The 22,161-nt window shown below is 40.2% G+C and overlaps 1 protein-coding gene across 1 annotated transcript; it reads left to right on the top strand.

Annotated features, from left to right (window-relative positions):
- Positions 1 to 551: 551 nt before the first annotated feature.
- On the top strand, positions 552 to 19,975 carry LOC106832253 (protein lifeguard 1). Its single transcript, XM_014842946.3, has 9 exons — positions 552 to 813; positions 4,798 to 4,876; positions 5,613 to 5,666; positions 6,329 to 6,419; positions 9,879 to 9,916; positions 10,001 to 10,088; positions 11,462 to 11,551; positions 14,118 to 14,165; positions 19,190 to 19,975. The coding sequence occupies exons 1-9, from the start codon at positions 552 to 554 to the stop codon at positions 19,340 to 19,342; spliced, it is 903 nt and encodes a 300-aa protein (XP_014698432.2). The 3' UTR covers positions 19,343 to 19,975.
- The last annotated feature ends 2,186 nt before the right edge of the window (positions 19,976 to 22,161 follow it).

Below are 22,161 nucleotides of genomic sequence, written 5' to 3'. Positions count from 1 at the left end.
CAGGCTGATTCCTTTGCCTGGAAAAACCTTTCCCCACCTCTTTACTTGACCAGCTCCAACTCATCTTCCAGTCTGGGCTTAAACCTCACTTTCTCTGGTTGCTTTTGACAGCCTCTTCTACTCCCTGCGTCTTCTTCCAGACTTCATTAGGAGCTCTTGTATCATCCTCCATTATTCCTGGTCCTGCTTATATTGTCTTTCATATTATTGCTAGTTTGATTATCTTCTCTTCCAAAGTGTAAGCTCTTTGAGGACAGAGGAGATGAGAACAGCTCCACACCTGGCACATAAGAGGGAATGTAACTCCTTGCTGAATGTATTTATAAACATATTAATTTTATAATGGAATGCAACTTATTTTTATCTATAGGCCTCATCTTAAAAGTATTTGTTCACCATTGATTCAACAAATATTTATTAAGCACTGACTTGATAAGTACTGAGCCAAGGGAGTTAAAACTAAGAAAAAATCATCTGAATGTTATGAGGATGCTAAGGTGGTAGTTGCATGATCATAAGGACCTGAATAACAGCTTTCCCTCTCCAGGAAAATGGACTTGGGGATCAGTGAGCCAATAGACTTCAGTTCTGGAGATCATCAACAGCTGGTCCGGAAAACAGCAGATCATAAAACCAAGAGCAAATCTGGTCACAGAACTTCACCTTCATCTGAGCCAAAAATATCTCGTGGGCATCCACACTCAAAGACTAGTAGCCAAGGGGATTCATATGTGGTAGAAATTTCAGAGGAGACCACCCAAGATGACAACAATGCTGCAGCCGGCCCATTCTCAGACTCATCAGTCCGCAGAGGTGAGAATAAAGAAATACCTTTTTGGAAGAGAAAAGCAAATGTTCTCTTAAAATGTTTCCACAGAATGGATTGTCAGAAAGATTTAATTTACTTTTAGTTTTTCCCAGTCATACTTTACCATGAAACATGATGTAGGGTTCTATAATAGGTGGCCCCCAAGTTGTCCAGGGCATTCAGAAATTCATACTAAATATATTGTGGTGAATGACTTGTGGTTTTCTTAGGAAATACAGATTAGTCATTGATTGTAGAATGTTCTTACCTACATACAAGGTGATACCATAATATTGGCTTAAGTTTTAAAGAATATTAATTCAATGCCCTACATATTCATTCTGTATAGAAAATATATTCAGCTGTGAGTAACAGAAACCTAAAGAACTGTGGCTTAAATAAATGAGAAGTTTTTTATTCTTTCATGAAATATGAAGTTTGAAGGTAGGCAGTTCAAGGCAAATGCCACAGGTACCCAGTGACTACTCCGCCCCGCTTAGACCTTCTTAGGGCTTGGACAACTTGAAGGTGGACTATGAGCTTTAAATCCCATTACAGTTTCCCTGTGACCCTCACCCTCCAGCTTGTGGCTGGAAAGATGCCTTTTGAAGTTCTAACATTCCAGGCAGGAAAAGGCAAAGGCAAAGGCAAAGGCAAAGGAAGGCCAAGGCTGGTCTGCTGCCCTGACAACTCCAGGGGGCGCCACTCATGGATAGATGTCCTAAGAATCAGCCAAACCTGACCTCTTTTCAGAGGCTTTCCCAGAAACTACACCCAGGGGTTTCCAATTACATGTCATTTACCCTACCTGGGGCATGTGGCCACCTCTATCTGTAGTTTTTCACTTGGATCCATTGCCACCTTTAACAAGATCTAGTTTAGATGGTGAGGAAGGTGAGGAAAATAGATGTCACCAAGCAACTAGCCACCTCCACCACAGGTGCCAAGCCCTCATCGCTGCGTTTAGTCCTTACAATAACCCTCTCAATGAAGTAGTGGTAGTGTCATTTTACAGATGAGGAAATGAAGCATAAAGGGTTATACTTGAAAACATATGTAAAGCTTCCTCACTACCATTAGAGTTAGTTATTTTATCTGCCTCTCCTGGATGGCAGAGGCTAGGCCCTCCCCTTTAAAAAATTATATACTTAAAAACAATTATATACTTAAAAAATTATATAGTACATAGAAAGATAGAAGTGCTATGGAAAAAAAGGAAAAGTATAGCAGGATAATGGATCAAGAGTTACAGGGCTGGGGAGGGGCTACAATTTTTTAAAGCAGCTTTATAGAGATAAAATTTACATATCATAAAATTCACTCCTTTTAAAGTGTACAATTCAATGGTTTTTAGTATATTTACAGAGTTGTGCAACCATTACTACTAAAAGAAACTCATACCCTTTATCTGTCACTCTCCATCCTCTCGTCCCCACAGCCTCTGGGAACCACTAATCTACTTTCTGTCTCTATCGATTTGCCTATTCTGAATATCCCATATAAATGGAATCATACAATATGTGGTCTTTTGTGATTGCCTTCTTTTACTTAGCATAACGTTTTCAAGGTTAACCCACATTGTAACCCATGTGTTGGTACTTCATTCCTTCTTATGGCCTTATCCGTTGCCTGGATAGAACACATTTTGTTTATCCAATCATCAGTTGACAGACATTTGGGTTGTTTTTACTTTTGGGTTCTTATGAATAATGCTGTGATCCACATTCATATATGAGCTTTTGTGTAGACAGATATCTTTTCTTTTGGGTGAATACCTAGGAATTGCTGAGCCAAATGGTAAACCCTGTTTAACATTTTCAGGAACTGCCAAACTTGGAAAGTGCCTGTACCATTTTGCATTCCAGTCAACAGTGTATGAGGGTTCCTGTTTCTCCACATCCTAATCAACACTTGTTTTTGTCTGTTTTATTATAGCCATTGTAGTGTCTGTGAATTGACATATCATTGTAGTTTTGATTTACATTTCCCTAATGACTAATGATGTTGAGCATCTTTTCACATGCTTATTGGCCATTTGCATACCTTCTTTGGAGAAGTGTCTATTCAAATCCTTTGCTCACTTTTTAGAAAATAACAACCATTTTATTATCTCTCATGATTCTGTGGGTTGACTGGGCTCAGCTGGGCAGTTCTTATACTGTCTTGATTGAGGGCTCTCATGTAGTTGTAATCAGACGGTGGCTGAGGCTGCAGTGGACATTATGACTGCCTGACACAGCTGGCGGCTGGTGTTGGTTGTTGGTTCTCTCCTTGTGGCTTGAGCTTCTCATCACATGGCAGCTGGGTCCCAAGAAGAAATATACCATGTGGGCAAGCCCCAATGTGCAAGTGGTTTATCAAGCCTCTGCTTGCAGCACACATAGTAATGTCTCACTAACCAACAGAAGTCATGTGGCCAAACCCAGTGTCAATGTGGGAGGGCACTACCCAAGCTTTGCCAATTTTTAATTGTTAATTGTCTTCGTGTTATTGAATTGTAAGTGTTCTTTATGTATTCTAGATACAAGTCCCTTATCAGATACATGATTTGCAAATATTTTCTCCCAGTTTGTGGGATTTCTTTCACTTTCTTGATGATGTCATTTGAAGCACAAAGCTTTTACTTTTGATAAAATCCAATTTATCTGTTTTTTTTTCATTTTTGCTATGTTTTAGATGTCATATCTAAAAAAATCATTGCCTAATCTGTGTCACAAAGATTTACACCTATGCTTTCTTCCAAGAGTTTTATTTCTTATGTTTATGTCTATAGTCCATTTTAAACTAATTAATTAATTTTTGTGTATGTATGACATGAAGAAGGGGTCCAAATTCATCCTTTTGTATGTGTATGTCCAGTTGTCCAGCACCATTTGTTGAAAAGACTATTCTTTCTCCATTGAATTGTTCTAGCACATTTGTTAAAAATCAGTTGACCATAAATATAAGCGATTATTTCTGGGCTCTCAATTCAACTCCTTTGATCTATTATATGTCTAGTCTTATGACGTTGAGCCACATTTAATTTATTCCCTCACAGTCCCCAACACATAGTAGATGTGAAAGTAATGTTAGCTAAATGAATATTGTAATGTAGGCAGCATACATTAGGGTACATATGTTCTGGTATTTTGATTAAGATAGCTCAGTCCCCTTTCTTTGTTGTCACCCTTCCTATGCACAGAAACAGACCAGCAAAAGGACATAGCTGATGATCCTGTAAGTCCACTTTAAACAGCATTCTTTATTTTTTTTTTCCTTTCAAATTTGGGATAAAGCCACAAAAAAATAAATTGTCATTACCAGCACCATATTCAGAGGGCCTCAGGAAAACCTGTGAAGTAGGAAGTAAGCGAAAAGAGATGCGAACATACTCTGCACTCTGCTTCGGCACGCCATTCACTTGGAACTCCTTAGTCTTACTTACAATTCATGAGGTGATCTAGTTTCTGCACAAGTAGAAGGGAAAGGAGCTGCTAAAGGCAGGTAAGGCTGAAGAGAAAAGTGGTGGGAAAGCTCTGTAAACCCCCCGCAGCCCAAGTCCATTCCCAGAGGGGTAAACGCCCTGGCCACGAGCAGTCCCTGAGACGTCGCTGTTCTCCCTTCTGTGCAGGGGTGTAACTGGGTCCCTGATGGTGGGCCTGTGATATCCCAAGACTTTCAGATCACTGTTGGTCCTAAGGAGGATGGGGTGTGCATAATAAAGAATTCAATCTCTGAGTTTGTCTTTAAAATTTTGGGGCTTCCGTGGATAAACCCTCAGATCTCCGGTAAAACACGTCTGGCAATACGGACTGAGTATTTTCCAGAAGTTCTGCAGAGCTGTATTTTTGCTGTCATCCTATTTGCTGACTTTAAACTAACACTCTTTTTCCCATCCTCAAAAAATCAGAGGAAAAATTTATTTCGTCAAGTATCAACAATAGGTAATTACATTTATATTTTTACTTTTGACTATTGTGTTATAAAAATGTTTTTTGTCTCCTCAGCTTTCATTGTAAAAGTGTTCCTCATCCTGTCAGCTCAGTTGGTGGTCACTGTGGCAATTACCAGCGTGTTTGTTTTCTGGTAAGTCTTTATTACTGATGTAAATTAAATATTAAGTTGTTTACATTAATTCTTATTGAATCAGCTCTATTTAATATTGATCATTAAAAAAGCATTTATTTTTTTCTGAACCACTCATAGGACACGATATTTCTATAGCTTTGTTTTTCTGAGGCAACTCCTAGACTAAAGTGTTGGTGGATTTTGAGAATTTTACTTCAACTTCCTAAACCAAGAACTTATTTTCTTACTCTTATTTTGGGCACTATTTTTTTTTTTTAAATTTCCCTGAGCTATTCCACAGATAAAACTGGATAGAGAAAAAAAGGTGAGATTATGGAGCCCTTGGAGGCTGGAACACTGTTAAATGCAGAAATTATCTCAGGGATTATGAGCCATCACTGCTTAAACCCCTCATATGAAAATCTATATTTACAAAACAAATATATGAGAAGTTGATTTCTTTTGCTTTGTACACATACCCAATCTCAGTATTTTTTTAATTAAAAAAATTTCACTAGGACATCTGCATTATCCAAATATGACTCACCACTTATGACTGTATCTTTTTATGAATCTATTTTAAGGAGCAAGAGATAGTTATATGTTTAACTGTTTCACTCCTCATCTGTCATCATCAATCATTAGGATTTCTCCCTTTCTTCTCATGACATTGTTTTACTTCTCCTTAAATATTACATTCGTTAGCAAAATAAACTACTTATTGTGTAAAACTATATTGATTTTTTTTAATCAGGAAGGCTTTAAGAGTTTGGGTGCGCAACCATGCCTGGTTCACCTATGCAATCTTGTAAGTATTATTGGATTTAATAAAAAGTGGTTTTTCTACTAGCTATTGATTTTAACTAGGTAAAATTAGGCAAAACTATAATATTCTTGAAATGACAAAATTATAGAGATAGAAAACAAGCAAATTAGTGGTTGCGTGTGTGTGTGCGTGTGTGTGACTGTAAAGGGACGGCACGAGGTGGCTCTTTGCTGATGCTTTAATGATGGGATAGTTCCGAATCTTGATTGTGGCGCTGGTTACACATATCTGCACATAGATTTGTGTCACAGTTCTATGACACAGCATTATATATACACGCTGTACATGTCAAATTACTGGTTTGGTATTATGCTATAAATATGTAAGATGGAACCATTGGGGGAAACTGAGTAAAGGGTATTAGAGACCTCTCTGTCTCTTTGCAACTTTCTGTGAATCTACAATTATTTCCAAATAAAAATTTAAAAAAAGAACCTACAAGCTGTCTGTGGATGGCAATGAAAAAAGTTAGTTTTAAAAGGTGAAAAAGAAATAAGGTAAAGGTAATAATCTACATTTTTGTTTACTTTATAATACTTATTAGCAGATAATATCATATAATGATATATATCACTATCTACCTACCTATATCTGATGCTATAAGCACTGGAAACAAATAACACGTGGTTTTAAATTATCCTCAGGCCAGCATTTTTTGTTGTACTTATTATACTTGCTTGCTGTGGGAAAATCCGCCGTCAGGTGCCTGGAAATTACATTCTCCTGGGAGTATTTGTAAGTAAACCCTGTCAGCACTCATTGTAGCTCACCTCTGAAATATATTTTTGTCACATTATTAAATCCATTCCTTTTATTGTGGAGAATCTTCCTGAGGAATAATACAGTTAGAAATTATTTGTGAGATGTTCTCTTGGCTGAATTCTGGTTGTAATGAAGTCATAAACTTACTTATGAGATAGTATCCACACCCTTTTAATAAGCTAGAGAATTTGGGGACCCTGGGCTACTCCTTCGTGCTGGCACCCGTGCCTCTCAGAGGCCACAGGGGAGAACCCACTCCTGAGTCTGGGCTCCATTTCAGAAACAGTTAGCCTAACTGTAACTGGGCCTCTGCCAGAAACAACAAACACATTTTTGTTGTGTGGGTCCACATTTAGCTCACAAACTCTTGTGCAAGAAATGCAGTTTTCTTTATTTTTATAAAATGTATTTTATTTCTATTTCACCTCTCACTGGGAGCAGAAGCCATCTCAGTTCAGGTTCTCCTCATTTCCCTGCCTTGCATCTTTCTTCAATCGGGCTTTTTCAGCGCCAGAGTGTTGGGGGCTGGAGGGCTTCTATTCCTTGGCCATAGCCTTTTATGCAAGATCCGGCTCCTAGTTGCCAACCTCCTTGTGGGCTTCCACTCACAAGGCCTCACCACATGGGCCCTTCCTCTGTGGATCAGAGCTGCTCTGGGCCACAGAAAACTGTGCGGCTCACATTCTTGCAGCGGCTTCGTTTCTGTGCCGCCCACAAGGACTCCAAGATCTCGCCAGCTTTCAGGAGTACCTGGAGCTCCTAGATTTTTAAAACCTGAATAAAGCCTAAATTTCTATCATTTTACTCCTTTCCCGACTCAGGACTCTGCTTCCTGGAAGGTCACAGGGCTCCTCCTCAGAGACCCAATAACAGAATAATCATTCCCCATTTTTCTGACTCTTCTTTCCGCTTCCCAGTCAGGCCAAACCTCTTGCCTCCTGGAGCCAGCAGTCTCTCTGAAACTCACTGATAGTAAGCATTTGTTCCTCTTGGGAAAATCGAGAACAGTCTCAGTGTGATTCAGTGAGTCGGCAAATGATTCTCTCTGGGAGAGTTCGCGTTTCCTCCCAAGCGCTTTTGACCACCCTTTCATGTGAAGATTTACTTACCGATTAATTTATTCCTCTTCTGGTTCCATATCACATTCGAGATAGCTTATAAAAATGCCCACAATATAAAAGTATAAGATCAATTTGTGGAGGAATTTGATGGAATAAAAAATAAGGGTAGGAAAATAAAGCCAGCGATTGATAAGCGTACAAAATGCATGGTCCTATGCACTTGAGTGTGATGAGCCTAGATTTGGATCTGCGCCTCCTGGTGGTCAAACCGAGCAAGAACACATGACCAGTGAGGAGATTCTCAGCATCCACGCAGTGCAGCGTCCAGGGTAATTTACGTGTTGGGAAGAATAGTTTCCTCCTGAGGCTGGAGAAGACTGTCTCTCTCATGCCCACAGTTAGGCATTTCCTCAGCTTCCAGAGCATTGAGGGGCCTTGCTTAGTTGGCATGGATATCCTGCTCGTTGCCCAGGTGAGTAAGTGGGGTCTCGCAGTTGCTGTACTGACAGCATAGAGCACACTCAGGAGGAGTGGGGGCTAAGAGCCAGACATAGGAAGATACTAGGAATCCTGGAGCAGTGGCCATGGGGCAGGGGTGTGTGTGTGGGGGTGTTTTTCCAGAAAATTTTGAATTTTTAAACTTTTCAATGGTTTTAAAGTTTATTACAAGAAGAGATCAAATTTATTGGTCTCAAAGGAAGCTTTCAGCTCTGACGTTTTTCTCTTTATCCCAAAGTAGGTAACAGGTTAAGAGAAGAAATATTATAGAGGGGCAAAGAATTAGCTATATTTTCTAGATTTTATGTCTTGCCCAAGTGTCAAGAAACATATGGAGAAAACCATTTCAGAAAAGGAGTTGAGGGAAAAAGGGAAAACACTCACATACTGAAGACAGCTTTTGTCCTGTAGAATTTTGCCCTCTTGAGCCTGTGTTCTGAGCTCTTGACGCCATCAGGCAGGTTTGACTTTTGAGGCCTCTGGTTACGCCTCTCCTACCCTTCAGCAAACGGAAGGGTGGCTTCCAGCTTGAAATCATCCCCTCTCCCCCTCATTCCCCCTCTCCATTGTCTCTCTCTCTTTCACACACACACACACACACATACACTTCTTTCATGTGCTGCTGAAGATGGAGAAATATGACACAATTGAGCAAGTAGAAGAAGAAGAAGATTAATCTTGAGAGGAAGGTCGGAAGCAAGCACATTATTAAAATGTCATGTGTACATAGAAATCTATTCCGTTTTTTTTTAAACCTATAATGGAAATAAAACCAGCTTACTCTGGTAAGTTTAACGAACGAGAGAATCAGGCAATTACCCACTGGGTTTGGGAAATCCAGAGAGGCAATCTAGCACTCTCGGTACTCCAGTTCTTTTCTGGTCTCTGATCTGATTGTACCTCATCGGCCGACTGGAGAAGCTCAAAGCCCCTCTAGCAGTCCTAGCACTGCAGTTAGGATGTGTCCTCATTGTTACTCCCTGAGACTGGAGGATTCTTTCCTGGCTCTTGCTGTGAACCAGCGGATCAGCTGAGTCTCTGGATTTGCCTCTGATGGAGCATCCTACCAGCAGGGGAATGTCCTCAGGCCCTGTAGCCACTGCTAACTGTAGTTCTCACACAGCCTGCCGGCTGTCCTGGAGCCTGCGGGCCTGGGCACATCCTCGTTGCCTTTTTTGGTCTCATCCTCTGGCTTGACTGCCCACTGGCTCTCAGCCCCTGCCTCTCTCTCACACTGCCCCATCCCTGGCTCCATGGGAAACCTCCAGCCCCAACACAGCCCCAGCAGAGCCCTCTTCTGAGCCCTGGATTGGCCCCTACAGGTGCAGCTCCATGCTCTGTAGGTAGATGCCCTCCAGCCCCATCCCCTGGTCCTGAGAAAGTCGCAATCCTCATCCCACCTCTGAGGTCTGAAGTATTTGATTCTCACCCAAGCACTATGGGAGAGGACGGGACTGAAACTGCTGGTGAGGCATTAGTAGAAATAGCATATCCTGCTCTGATACAATCTGTGTGGACGGCCCCATTTGATTAATGGCAATGCGGTCTACAGATAAATATTTACCTTGATTTCCATGTTCCTAATTAATATATATTTAACTCACTAAATATGTTGAAAGTTACCGTTGTGTTCTGAGAAATTTTTACTAATAAAAGAATTTTCTCCTGTTAGTCTCAGGGGGAAGGTTAAGGAAATGTTTAGTCCTCCTATTTATTTCCCATAATCAATTGCCCTGTCACTTTGTGCACTGGGGTTTTGCATACTCCCCCTTGCTCCCTAGACCCTGCAAAAACACACACACATCAAATCATCTCCTCCAGATTCTGGGCCTCGGGAATCAGGCTTCTGATTTCTTGTGAATTTTGTTTTTAGACAGTTCTTCAAGGTCTGCTGCTAGGAGCCGTGACAGTGTAAGTCTTTGATACACGTTTCCTTTTTTTGTGTGTGCTTTGCTTTGAATGTATGTGAATGCTAATTGCAGTCTCTGGTTTTAGTTTCTATAATGCCGAGGAAGTGTTATGGGCAACGGCAGCAACTGCTCTGTTGACGTTATCGCTCACTTTATTTGCTCTTCAAACAAAAGTACGTATTATCGAAACAGATTTCTGTTTCCTGTACAGGAGTGTGTGGATATGTTCCTTTGCCCCTGCTGACCCATTCTCCTCCCTCCTGCCTCTGCTCTCTTCTGGCCTGTGGGCCTCACCTCCATGGCCTCCTCGCCTTCTGGCTTCTGACTTTCCTAGTAACCACGTTAAAAAAGTGAAAAGAAACAGGTGAAATTAATTTTAATAATATATTTTATTTAAACCAATATATGTGAAGTATTATCATTTCAACATGTAATCAATATAACAAAAATATTGAGATAGTTTATATTTTTTTCTAACTAAAATTCAAATCCAGTGTGTATTTTATACTTAGAGCACATCTCGATTCCAACTAGCCACATTTCAAGAGCTCAGTAACCTCATGTATTGAAAGCATAGCTCTAGACAGACTTTTTTAGCAGGCGTCAGAATCACCTGGAGGGCTTGTGGAAACAGATTGCTGGCTCCATCCCGGAGCTGTTGCTTCAGAAGGTCTGGGGCAGGGCCCAGTACTCTGCATTTCCCAGGTGGTGCTGATGCTGCTGGTCTGAGAAACACACCTGGCTGCTTAGTACTTTAGATGATTCTCTGGGTGTGTTAAGGGTAAGGAGTGAGGGGGGAAATAGAGGAATTAGGAAAATTCCCTTGCAAGAAAATATCTTAAATTCAAAGCTCTTCTTTTGCTGCATAATCCAAATTTTCTCAGGTCAGAAGATGAATACTCCCCTTTCTTTAAAAAATCCCAATCTCCCCCACACTGATTTGGTCACTGATTTATAAAGGCAAAACCCAAAAGCATATTAATAAATTTAAAAATTACAAAAGAATCATTAACAGTAATTTTGGAAAGCTTAGTATATATATTTTTATTAAAATATATGCATATAAACATGAAAATGGTACCCAGTTAACATCTTGGTCTATTTCACTCCACTAATGTATTCCATGCACATACTTTTAAAAATATGAATAATTATGATAATACTATACATACAAATTTGCATCCTGTTTATTTAAGGTACCTTTAGTATTAGAGGAAATTTCATATAAATATAAAAATACAATAATATAATGAACCCCCATTTACCCGTTACCCACTTTCAAAAATTATCAATTCGTGACTCTTATTTCATCCATACTCCCACCATCTTCCCTCTCCTGAAGCAAGTCCAGTCAGTACAACACTTTTTATGTAGCATTTTTCAGTGGTTGGGGCCAATGGATTTCTATGGTTCTCAGAATTGGCCAGGGTAAATTATTAGCAAATGGTTCGGTTTCTGTCTGTGGGGTATAAGATGCATCTCTAAACATCCTGAAATTCCTTAAAGATGATAATTGAGTTGTTGTGTGTTGTTTATATTTCCTCAGTGGGATTTCACCTTGCTAAACGGAGTGCTGTTCGTTTTACTCTTCGTACTTTTAATCTTTGGAATTTTCTTAATCTTCATACGATCATATGTAAGTGGGATCTCATTTGGAAACCTCAGAGAATTGTTGGAAATACAGAGTGACGTGCTGGTTGTCTTAGTCTGGATTCTCTGAGAAGCAGACATTGAGATGGGTAAAATGTGCAAGGACTTTAGGAGACATGTCTATGAGAAAAGCAGGAGTGATGAAGGCTGGGAGAGCTGTCACACCAGATGGCATACCTGACCCCAAGTGAAGGAGAGGGAAGGAAGGTCAGGTGGGAATATTCTAGACATGGTGCTGTGTAAGGAAAGTTCAGCAAGGCCTCCAGGGTGTCCTTGAGCTAAAGTCAAACATTCACAGAAGTCCCGTGTTTCCTAGGAAGGGCCCTGCTGCTCCCACCAATCCTGAGGAGGGGAAGTGTGGCCCAGGATTAAACTGCAGTGGGTTGCACCGCACAGCTGCCGGGGCTCTTGGTCAGTTCCACTCTCTTCCTGGTAGCTGGAAGTCTGTGAGCTCCGCCGTTGTGGCTGCCCAGGGTGTTGTGGTTGGGGGTGCCACGGAGAGGAGGTCTGGGGCAGGAAGATTGAGCTCCTACCCTAGACTACAGCTGTCCTTCCGTAAGAGGCTTTTGGGGGAACCTACGCACAGGGCAGGTCAGATTCCTTCTCCACATGGGAGCTGCTTGTTCGCAGTAACGGGAGTGGAAAGATAGGCTTGTTGAGACTTTTCTGACAGCAGCCTAGAGGAGGTTCCTTCCAGCTTTTTTTCTTTTTCTTTTTTTGTATTGCTTTAATATATTCATTGACTCCTTACTAGATATCAGACATAGGCTTATGTGTTTTTCACATAAGCATAAAATTTAATTCTCACAACATTCCTGACAAGTACATATCTCATCTATTTTATAGATAAGAAAACAGGTTCAGAGAAATTAAATAATTCATCTGAGTTCACACAGGGAATAACTGGTAGGGGTGGGATCCAAGCCAGATCTGGGTGACTCCGGTGCCCATGCTCTTTTCACCACATGGCACCATATCTGAATTGAGGCTGCAAGGGCGTGGAGAGGTAGAGGCAGAGGATCTGGCCCTGTTTTTGAGCTGTGAATGGCTCCTGTCTGGAGACCCTACTGGAGGCCAGGTCCACTGACCACTCCCAGGGCCTGTGACCATTTGACTAAAGCCCGAAGGCCAACTTGGTCCAATCGCTGAATCAAAGAGTTTCTCTAGCAATAAGTGGACTTGTTAAATGATCTCCAGACATATAACCATCAGTTCTACCTGAATTGCTAAGGAGGTAGCATCTATATTTTAGAGATAAACTCAAAAACATCACAAAGATATGCCTTAAAAGGCCACATCTCTCCATTTATTGTTATTGATGGTAGCACAGATATTGGTAGTAATAATACAAGTATTTATTAAGTGGGTTCCATAGATCTTTACAACACCACTTACGACAGTTAAGAAACTGTGTTTCCTACTAGACGACAAACTCCATTCTAAATTTTCTTTCACAAATATCTGCAATTTATAATCTTACACATATGTTTAAATGGAAGACTTCGGCAGACTGTTGTCCTAAGTATACATGCTTGTTTGACTTTGGCAAGTTTTAGATTCTTCAGACTCCAGGAATCAGATGTTTTCTTTCTATTAGCTTAGTCTGGAAACACTGTGCCTTCCTCACTGTGTCACTGACTCCCAATTTCCTGCCTTCACCAACAGCCTTTGCTGGTTAGAGCGTTCTGCCCATCCTTCTAGAACCAGCTTTCTTATCCTGAAGAGTGAATACCATTATTTTTCTGAGATGTTATACACACTTCCTTATACTCTCTCCATGTAGAGCCAAACCCTTTGACACTTAGACCAGTCCCATAGTCTGATCAGGGCTGTTTTGGTTGCAAGGAACAGAGACTGCTCAGACGAGGTTGAGGCAAAGACCCAGAGACTCTCATGGAACTCCTAGATGGGAAGAAGAGCCAGGATTCACAGAAATGGAAATGTGCCTTCCTCTCTTGGGCGGAGTTGATTGGCCACCTCTGCTTGTACAGTAATAGCTCCAGCATTAGCTAATGGTTCAACAGCCTCTGCTGCTTGGATCCCTCTATCCTGAGAATTGATTTCTGACTGGCCTGGCACATCTGTTTGATCCTGGTCACATATAAGAGGTTCCTGTTCAGTCAAGAGATTCGCTGCTGTTGAAATGGACGTTTTCTACCTCTTGTCAATCAGCTCTAGCAAGGGAGCGTGAGCGTCACTGTGTTCCCAGAGCTACCTGTTCCAAGGGCTGACGGTAGGACAGATTCTCTAGAAGGGCTATGTGGATGGGGCAAAAAGTGGAGCATATCTAGTACATTCTACTTGCCCTACTGTTCATGAGATGTTTAGCACTTACTTGATGAACCTTATTTGGCATATGCAAGGCTAGTTTTCATTTGCTTGCCGAATGGAATTGAGTGGATGCTGTTCATGACTGTGTTCAAAAAGGATGAATTCCTCCACAGATTTGACTTGCTTAATATTGTGTCCTTATCTAACAGCAGCAAACTAAGTGAGCCCTTTCATTATTTCAAATTTTGTCCTTAATATACAGTTGTTCCCTTTCTTTGCAGTGGGCACAGCTGTTGTATGCCGGACTGGGAACTGTGGTCTTCTCACTCGTAAGTCCATGTCTCCCTCCCTTTGACAAAGAGTATGGTGTATGCATTGACAGCGCCCCTAGGCCCTTGTGCTAGGTCTGGAGTTAGGTAAAGTCAGTAATTCACTGGAAAGCCCTCCAGGTGACTTGCTTCTCCTCCTCCTTCTTCTTTTTTTTGTAAAGACAATTTTTTAGAGCACTTTTAAGTTCACAGTAAAATCAAGAGGAAGGTACAGAGATTTCCCATATACCCCCTGCCCCTACACATGTATGGCCTCTCCCATTGTCAACATCACTCACCAGAGTGGTACCTTTGTTACCAAGGATGAACCTACATTGACATGTCATAATCACCTAAAGTCCATAGTTGACATTAGGGTTCACTCTTGTTGTTGTACATTCTTTGTGTTTGGACAAATGTATAATGATATGTAACCATCATTATACTATCACACGGAATATTTTCACTGCTCTAAAAATCCTCTGTGCTCTGCCTGTTCATCCCTCCTGTACTCTCCAATCTGGCCTGCTGATTTTTTTTAAATTTTTAATTTTTTTATTGAGTTCATAATAGTTTACATCAATGTGAGATTTCAGTTGTACATTATTTCTTGACTGTCACCACCTAAGTGCTCCCCTTCACCCCCTGTGCCTGTCCCCCACCCCCTTCCCCTGGTAACCACTGAACTGTTTTCTTTGTCCATGTGTTTGTTCATATTCCACATGTGAGTGAAATCATCTGGTGTTTGTCTTTCTCAGACTGGCTTATTTCGCTTAGCATAATTCCCTCTAGGTCCCTCCATGTTATTGCAAATGGGATGAATTTGTCTGTTTTTATGGCTGAGTAGTATTCCATTGTATATATACCACATCTTCTTTATCTATCCATCAGTCGATGGGCGCTTGGATTGCTTCCATGTCCTGGCTATTGTGAACAGTGCTGCAGTGAACATAGGGGTGCATGTGTTACTTTGGATTGTTGATTTCAAGTTGTTTGGGTAGATACTCAGTAGTGGGATAGCTGGGTCGTATGGTAGTTCTAGTTTTAGTTTTCTGAGGAACGTCCATATTGTTTTCCATAGTGGCTGCACCAGTTTGCATTCCCACCAGCAGTGTATGAGGGTTCCATTTTCAAAACACCCTCTCCAACATTTGTTATTTTTAGTCTTAGTGATTATAGCCATTTTAACAGGGGTAAGGTGGTATCTTAGTGTAGTTTTGAATTGTATTTCCCTGATGATTAGTGATGCTGAACATCTTTTCATGTGCTCGTTGGCCATCTGTCTATCTTCTTTGGAAAAATGTCTGTTCACCTCCTCTGCCCATTTTTTGATTAGGTTGTTTGTTTTTTTATTGTTCAGTTGTGTGTGTTCCTTATATATTATTGGAGATTAACCCCTTGTTGGATATATGATTTGCGAATATTTTCTCCCAATTGGTGGGTTGTCTCGTTGCTTTGATTCTGGTTTCTTTTGTCTTGCAGAAGGTCTTTAGTCTGATGAATTCCCACTTGTTTATTTTTTCTTTTGTTTCCCTCGTCTGAGAAGACATGGTATCTGAAAAGGTCCTTTTTAGTTCGATGGCAAAGAGTGTGCTACCGATATTATCTTCCAGGAGTTTTATAGTTTCAGGACATATCTTTGATCCATTGTGAGTTTATTTTTGTGTATGGCATGAGATAGTGGTCTACCTTCATTCTTTGGCATGTGGCTGTCCAGTTTTCCCAACACCATTTATTGAAGAGACTGTCTTTTCTCCAGTGTGTGTTCTTGGCACTGTTGTCAAAGATTAGCTGTCCGTAGTTTGTGGTTTTCTTTGTGGGCTTTCAGTTCTGTTCTATTGATCTGTGTGCTTGTTTTTGTACCAGTACCATGCCGTTTTGATCACTATGGCTTTGTAGTACTTTTTTTTTTTTTTTAAGATTGGCATCTGAGCTAAAATTGTTGCCAATCTTCTTTTTTTTCCTGCTTTTTCTCCCCAAATCCCCCCAGTACATAGTTGTATATTTTAGTTGTGGGTCTTTCTAGTTGTGGCATGTGGGACACCGCCTCAGCATGGCCTTATGAGCAGTGCCATGTTCACACCCAGGATCCGAACCAGTGAAACCCTGGGCAACCCAAGTGGAGCGCGTGAACTTAACCACTCAGCCACCTGGCTGGCCCCTGTAGTACATTTTGAAGTCAGGGATTGTGATACCTCGAGCTTTGTTCTTTTTTATCAGGATTGCCTTCAATTCGGGGTCTTTGGTTGCCCTATATGAATTTTAGGATTCTTTGCTCTATTTCTGTGAAGAAGGTCATTGAGATTCTGATTGGGATTGCATCGAATCTGTGGATTGCTTTGGGTAGTATGGGCATTTTAACCATGTTTATTCTTCCAATCCATGAGTGAGGAATCTCTTTCCATCTCTTTATGTCATTATCAATTTCTTTCAGTAATGTCTTATAGTTTTCGTTGTATAAGTCTTTTACCTCCTTGGTTAAATTTATTCCTAGGAACTTTATTCTTTTAGTTGTGATTGCAAATAGAATTGTATTCCTGAGTTCTCTTTCTGTAAGTTCGTTATTGGAGTATAGAAAGGCAACTGATTTTTGTAAGTTGATTCTGTACCCTACAACTTTACTGTAGTTGTTAATTATTTCTATTAGTTTTCCGATTGCTGATCTTTTTACTGTTTCCAAGCTTTGCCTTTTCCAGAATGTCATAGAGTTGGAATCACACAGTATGTAGTCTTTTCAGATTGGCGCTTAATGTGCACTTAAGCTTCCTTCATGTCTTTTCATGGCTTTATAGCTCATTTCTTTTTAGTCCCTAGTCTGGATGTACCACAATTTATGGATCCATTCACCTACTGAAGGGCATCTTGTTTGCTCCCAAGTTTTAGCAGTTATAAATAAAGCTGTTATAAACACCCATGTGCAGGTTTTTGTGTGGACAAAAGTTTTCACTCCTTTGGGTAAATTCCAAAGAGCGTGACTGCTGGATCATATGGTAAAAGTATATTTATTTTTTGTAAGAAACTGCCCCACCATCTTCCAAAGTGTCTGTATCATTTTGCATTCCTACCAGCAGTGAATGAAAGTTCCTGTTCCTCCACATCCCTGCCAGCATTTGGTGTTGTCAGTGTTCCAGATTTTGGCCAATCTAATAGGTGGGTAGTGGTATCTTATTGTTATTTTAATTTCCATTTCCCTCATGACATATGATGTGGAGTATCTATTAATGTGCTTATTCGCCATCTATATATCTTTGGTGAGATGTATGTTAAGTTCTTTTGACCATTTTTTAATTCAGTTGTTTGTTTTCTTATTGTCAAGTTTGAAGAGTTCACTGTATATTTTGGATAACAGTCCTTTATCAGATGTGTCTTTTACTAATATTTTCTCCCAGTCTGTGGCTTGTCTTCTCATTCTCTTGACATTAAGAAGTTTTTAATTTTCATGAAGTCCAGCTTATCCATTATTTCTTTCATGGATCCTGCCTTTGTTATTGTATCTAAAAGTCATTGCCATACCCAAGGTCATCTAGGTTTTCTCCTATGTTATCTTCCAGGATTTTTTATAGTTGTGTGTTTCACATTTGAGTCCATGATCCACTTTGAGTTAATTTTTGTGATGGGTGTAAGATTGTCACTTTTTTGCATGTGGACGTCCAGTTTTTCCAGCACTGTTTGTTGAAGAGATTGTCTTTGCTGCGTTGTATTGCCTTTGATCCTTTGTCAAAGATCAATTGACTATATTTATGTGAGTCAATTTCGGGCTCTCTGTTCTGTTCCATTGATCTGTTTGTCTATTCTTTCACCAATACCACACTTTCTTGATATTAACACTGTATAGTAAGTCTTGAAGTCGGGTAGCAACAGTCCTCCAACTTTATTCTTCTCCTTTGATATTGTGTTCGAAGCTATTCACACACATATATATCTTTTTTTATATAAATATAGTTATATTATATACAGTGTTCTGATTTTGCTTTTTCACTTAAAAATAGTGGTCTCCACATATTAGCAGCAGGGAACTGATTAATTCTATTTGAAAGCTGCATGGTATTCCATTATATACTTTTATCATGTCACATCTCTTAGGGTTTTACTTTTTTAATTATTTATTTTTGACATTTCCAAACATACCCAGAAGTAGAGAGAATGGTGTAATGAACCTCATGTATTATCACCAAGCTTAAAGAATTTCCACATTTTACTTCATCATGTTCCTTTTTGTTGTTAAAATTATGTCTTATTTTTCAAATGTTAGAAAAATTTAGACCAGGAGGTTAACTATGTATATTTCAGTTTTCTTATTTCTTCTCCTGTTATGAAAGGAACTGATTCACACTCATTTTCCTTTACTCTTATGATCTCAGCCTTTGTGTGTTGATGCTGGCTGTTGTAGCTCTTATGTCCTGCTTTAGGCATAGTTAGTTTCCATGCAAAAGTATGTTGGTGTTTCTGTTGCCAGTTTGGAGGCAGAGGAACACTATTCTAGACTCAGGCAGGTCTACCCAACACAAAACAAACAGCAGGAGAGGGAAAGTGAAAATTTTTCAGGGGGTGGTGAGAGAGAGGAGACTTAACTACCAGAGTTGTGGGGGTGAGGTGGGGTGCCACACTCCCAAACGCTTCCAGGGGTCAGAATCCCAACTGGGGTTCCCTGTGGGCTGGTTGTATCTTGGGTGGTGTCCTGAGCCCTCTTACCCTGAGGTTGGGGGGAGACAACTGGATCCCAGTTCATCTTACTCTCCCACTTTCCCATCTGCCTTCAAATACATCACCTTACCTGTGAGAGGAAGGCTCATAGATTTGTCATCCACGTCCCCTGCCCCCCTCTCCCCGCCAGCTTCGGGAGGATGAAGTACTTGCTTTAATAGATAAAGTACAAACTTGGGGACATCGTGAATGACTGAGGCTGTAAGAATAACAGATATAGCCACAAGCTGATTTTCTGCAATATATTTATTGATGCTAAAATAATTTTTCCAGTAATTTAGGACACTTATTTGCTAGGAATATACAATTTAAGTAGGTAATTCTTCTTTCTTTTCTCTAAGTACATGGTGATGGATGTGCAGCTCATGGTGGGAGGGCAACATCATCATTCTGACCTGGACCCTGAAGAGTATGTTTTTGCTGCCCTGAACATCTACTTGGACATAATCAACCTTTTGCTTTTTATATTGGAACTGATTGGACTGCTACGGTAGTCAAGCGGCCAAGGCTGGCTTGTGTTGGGGGGGAGAGAGGGACACTGTGAAGTGTCACCAGGCTTGGACATGCAGAGGTTACCACTTTGTAAGCCCTCTTATTTTAAAAAATGTTTGAAAATACTTATTTGTTTTCTCAAGTGAAACCAAGCATTCAGTAAATGGTAGCTGTAGCTGTTATGTTTTTAGTTCCATTGTCACACCTCAAAACTTTCTGGGGGACATTTCTGATTTTTATAAATTCAAAAGATGAGTACCATAATTACATACTTAAAAACGTTTGTAAGATGCCCAATACTTTGTTGAAGTTTTCCAGGGGCTCTTTAAAGCTGTAAACTACATCACTCTACATAAATAAAATTGATTACAGAAACCTGTGTTTACTCCTTTCTCTTCTCTTGATTTCGACATTCTGTGGGAATATTTTGGCATCTGACTATTTTTTAAGAGTAAGATAAACCAAAGAATTCTGCCTTTCTCCTGGCTTTCAGAGGTCAGAGCGGAGGAGGGGTCAGAGAGTATTAGCAGAGTCACTATACAGGAAGGGCTTGGCACAGAGCATTAGCTGCTGTTGTTACTGCCCCACCTATACATCTGAGCTTAACTCAGAGACTACTTCTTCTGATTGTCTGGGATAACTGACCTCCTTTGAAGTCTCATAATATTTAAAAAATCATTTTGTCTTTAATTGTGATAAAATATACATAACATAAAATTTACCATCTTAACCATTTTTAAGTATACATTTCATTAAAGTACATTCGCATTATTGTGCAATCTCCAGAATTTTTCATCTTACAGAACTGAAACTCCATACCCATTAATCAACAAGAAGTCCTATAACATTTTTCAGTGACTTATTTCATATCTTATGTCTTCTATAACTGGCTTGATTACATTCCTGAAGGTCACAGACTGGATGGATCTCTATATCCCTCTTGGAGGCTCACAACATGTTGGTGTGAAATGCTTGATGAGAAAAATTTTCAAGAGATGTAAAAGCTCAAGCTTTTAAATCCATATGGCCAAACAAACCTATGGCTACAACCCTGCCTCACCTGTTTCTAATTCCAAGTGTTGGCCCAGCCACTCTCTGCTGCTTGCTTCTGTAGGAAGAATATAAGTCACGTCTGCAGGATGAACAAAGGCATGAAGTGACCCCACTCCTGGTGTGCTTCAGGTGGTCTAGGAAGGGAACTAGAGAAGGATTTATGTGGAGAAATGGTTGTGTCATGTGATAAAGAACCTCAACTTTGGGTCCAGCCCGATGGTACAGCCGTTAAGTTCGCACGTTCTGCTTCAGCGGCCTGGGGTTCCCCGGTTCGGACCCCGGGTGTGGACATAGCACCTCTTGGCAAGCCATGCTGTGGTAGGTGTCCCACATATAAAGTAGAGGAAGATGGGCACGGATGTTAGCTCAGGGCCAGTCTTCCTCAGCAAAAAGAGGACGATTGGCAGCAGATGTTAGCTCAGGGCTAATCTTTCTCAAGGAAAAAAAAAAAAGAACCTCAACTTTCAGGCTCAGGAATTCAGGCTTTATCCTATGGGGGAAAATGTAGGAAGCATGCTTTGGAGGAAATGCTTACAGGGAGAATATTATCAAGATAGTAACTGCCCTGGTACCAATTCTAATACAAACACTATACATATGACTAATTGATTTATACCAGGGGTCAGCAAACTAAGGCCCCTGGGTCAAATCCAGTCTGTTTTTATAAATAAAGTTTTATTAAAACACAGCCACAGCTATTCATTTACTTATTGTCTATGGATGCTTTTGTGCTGCAACAGCAGAATGGAAGAGTAGCAACAGAGGCTGTATGGCCTGCAAACTCTAAACTATTCACTATCTGGTCTTTTACAGAAAAAGTTTGCCAACCCCTGATTTACATGATTGAAATGGTAAGGTCCTAATAGATGAGTTGACAAGCACAGTGTGTTTGAATTAATTTTTATCAAAGTATAAAAGCTATCAAATTGTTTCAGGAAGTCTGTTTTTGGTAGCCGCCGGATAAGCATAGTTGAATTTATGAGAATTCTGCTATGTATAATGGATAGATGTAGGGAGCACATCTGTCTATTTATCTTCTTTCACAAATACAACACTTGGCAACTCTAGCAAATTTTACTCTCAAGTTCTACAGAATTTACTGTACATAATTATTTATGGAAATTCTATCTCAAGCAATCTATTTGCTCCCAGGGAAGCCTTTTGAGTTCGAACCACTTCAGTGTCTGGCATGAAGATAAGAAAGGGCCATTTCCAGCATGGATGAATGTGCAGCGGGGAGGATGGGGAAATTAGAAGAACTCTTCTGGTCTCTCTAGAATTGTTTATCATAGAGCTTCATTTCTAGATTTTACTGAATTTACAGGTCTCAACTAAGACATTTGAATTTAACTACAAGCACTATAGTCACATACGCCATTTGGATTACCCATTGTTTCAGATTATCCTATCTCCACTACTTCAGTAGAGTTTTTTTTATTGTGTTAATAATCTCCTATTACTATTAGTAATGTCCCAATGGTGGGCATAACCTCTGATGATGGTTATCTCCTACACAATGCACAATATCAAAATCAGGAAACTGACATTGGTACAATATGTATGTATAGTTCTGTCATTTTATCACATGTGTAGATTCATGTAGCCACCATTTTAACCAAGATATAGATTATTCCATCACCACCAAGATGTCCCTTGTGCGACCCCTTTATAGTCACACACATATCTCCCTGCCTCCCAGCATCCCTAACCCCTGGTAGCCACTAATATGTTTCCATCTCTATTACTTTGTCGTTTCAAAAATGTTATA

Source organism: Equus asinus, chromosome 1 (genome assembly GCF_041296235.1).
Source record: "Equus asinus isolate D_3611 breed Donkey chromosome 1, EquAss-T2T_v2, whole genome shotgun sequence".
Classification (NCBI taxonomy): domain Eukaryota; kingdom Metazoa; phylum Chordata; class Mammalia; order Perissodactyla; family Equidae; genus Equus; species Equus asinus.
The sequence above is the reverse complement of the archived record's forward strand: the minus strand, read 5'-3'. Positions and strand labels throughout refer to the sequence as shown.

Bases quoted from the DNA above. Each gene is read 5' to 3' on its own strand.
- LOC106832253 (XM_014842946.3), top strand. From the start codon at position 552: ATGGACTTGGGGATCAGTGAGCCAATAGACTTCAGTTCTGGAGATCAT. The intron at 6,420-9,878 runs GTAAGTAAACCC...TTTTGTTTTTAG, and splicing joins ACATTCTCCTGGGAGTATTT to ACAGTTCTTCAAGGTCTGCT. The intron at 14,166-19,189 runs GTAAGTCCATGT...CTTTTCTCTAAG, and splicing joins GAACTGTGGTCTTCTCACTC to TACATGGTGATGGATGTGCA.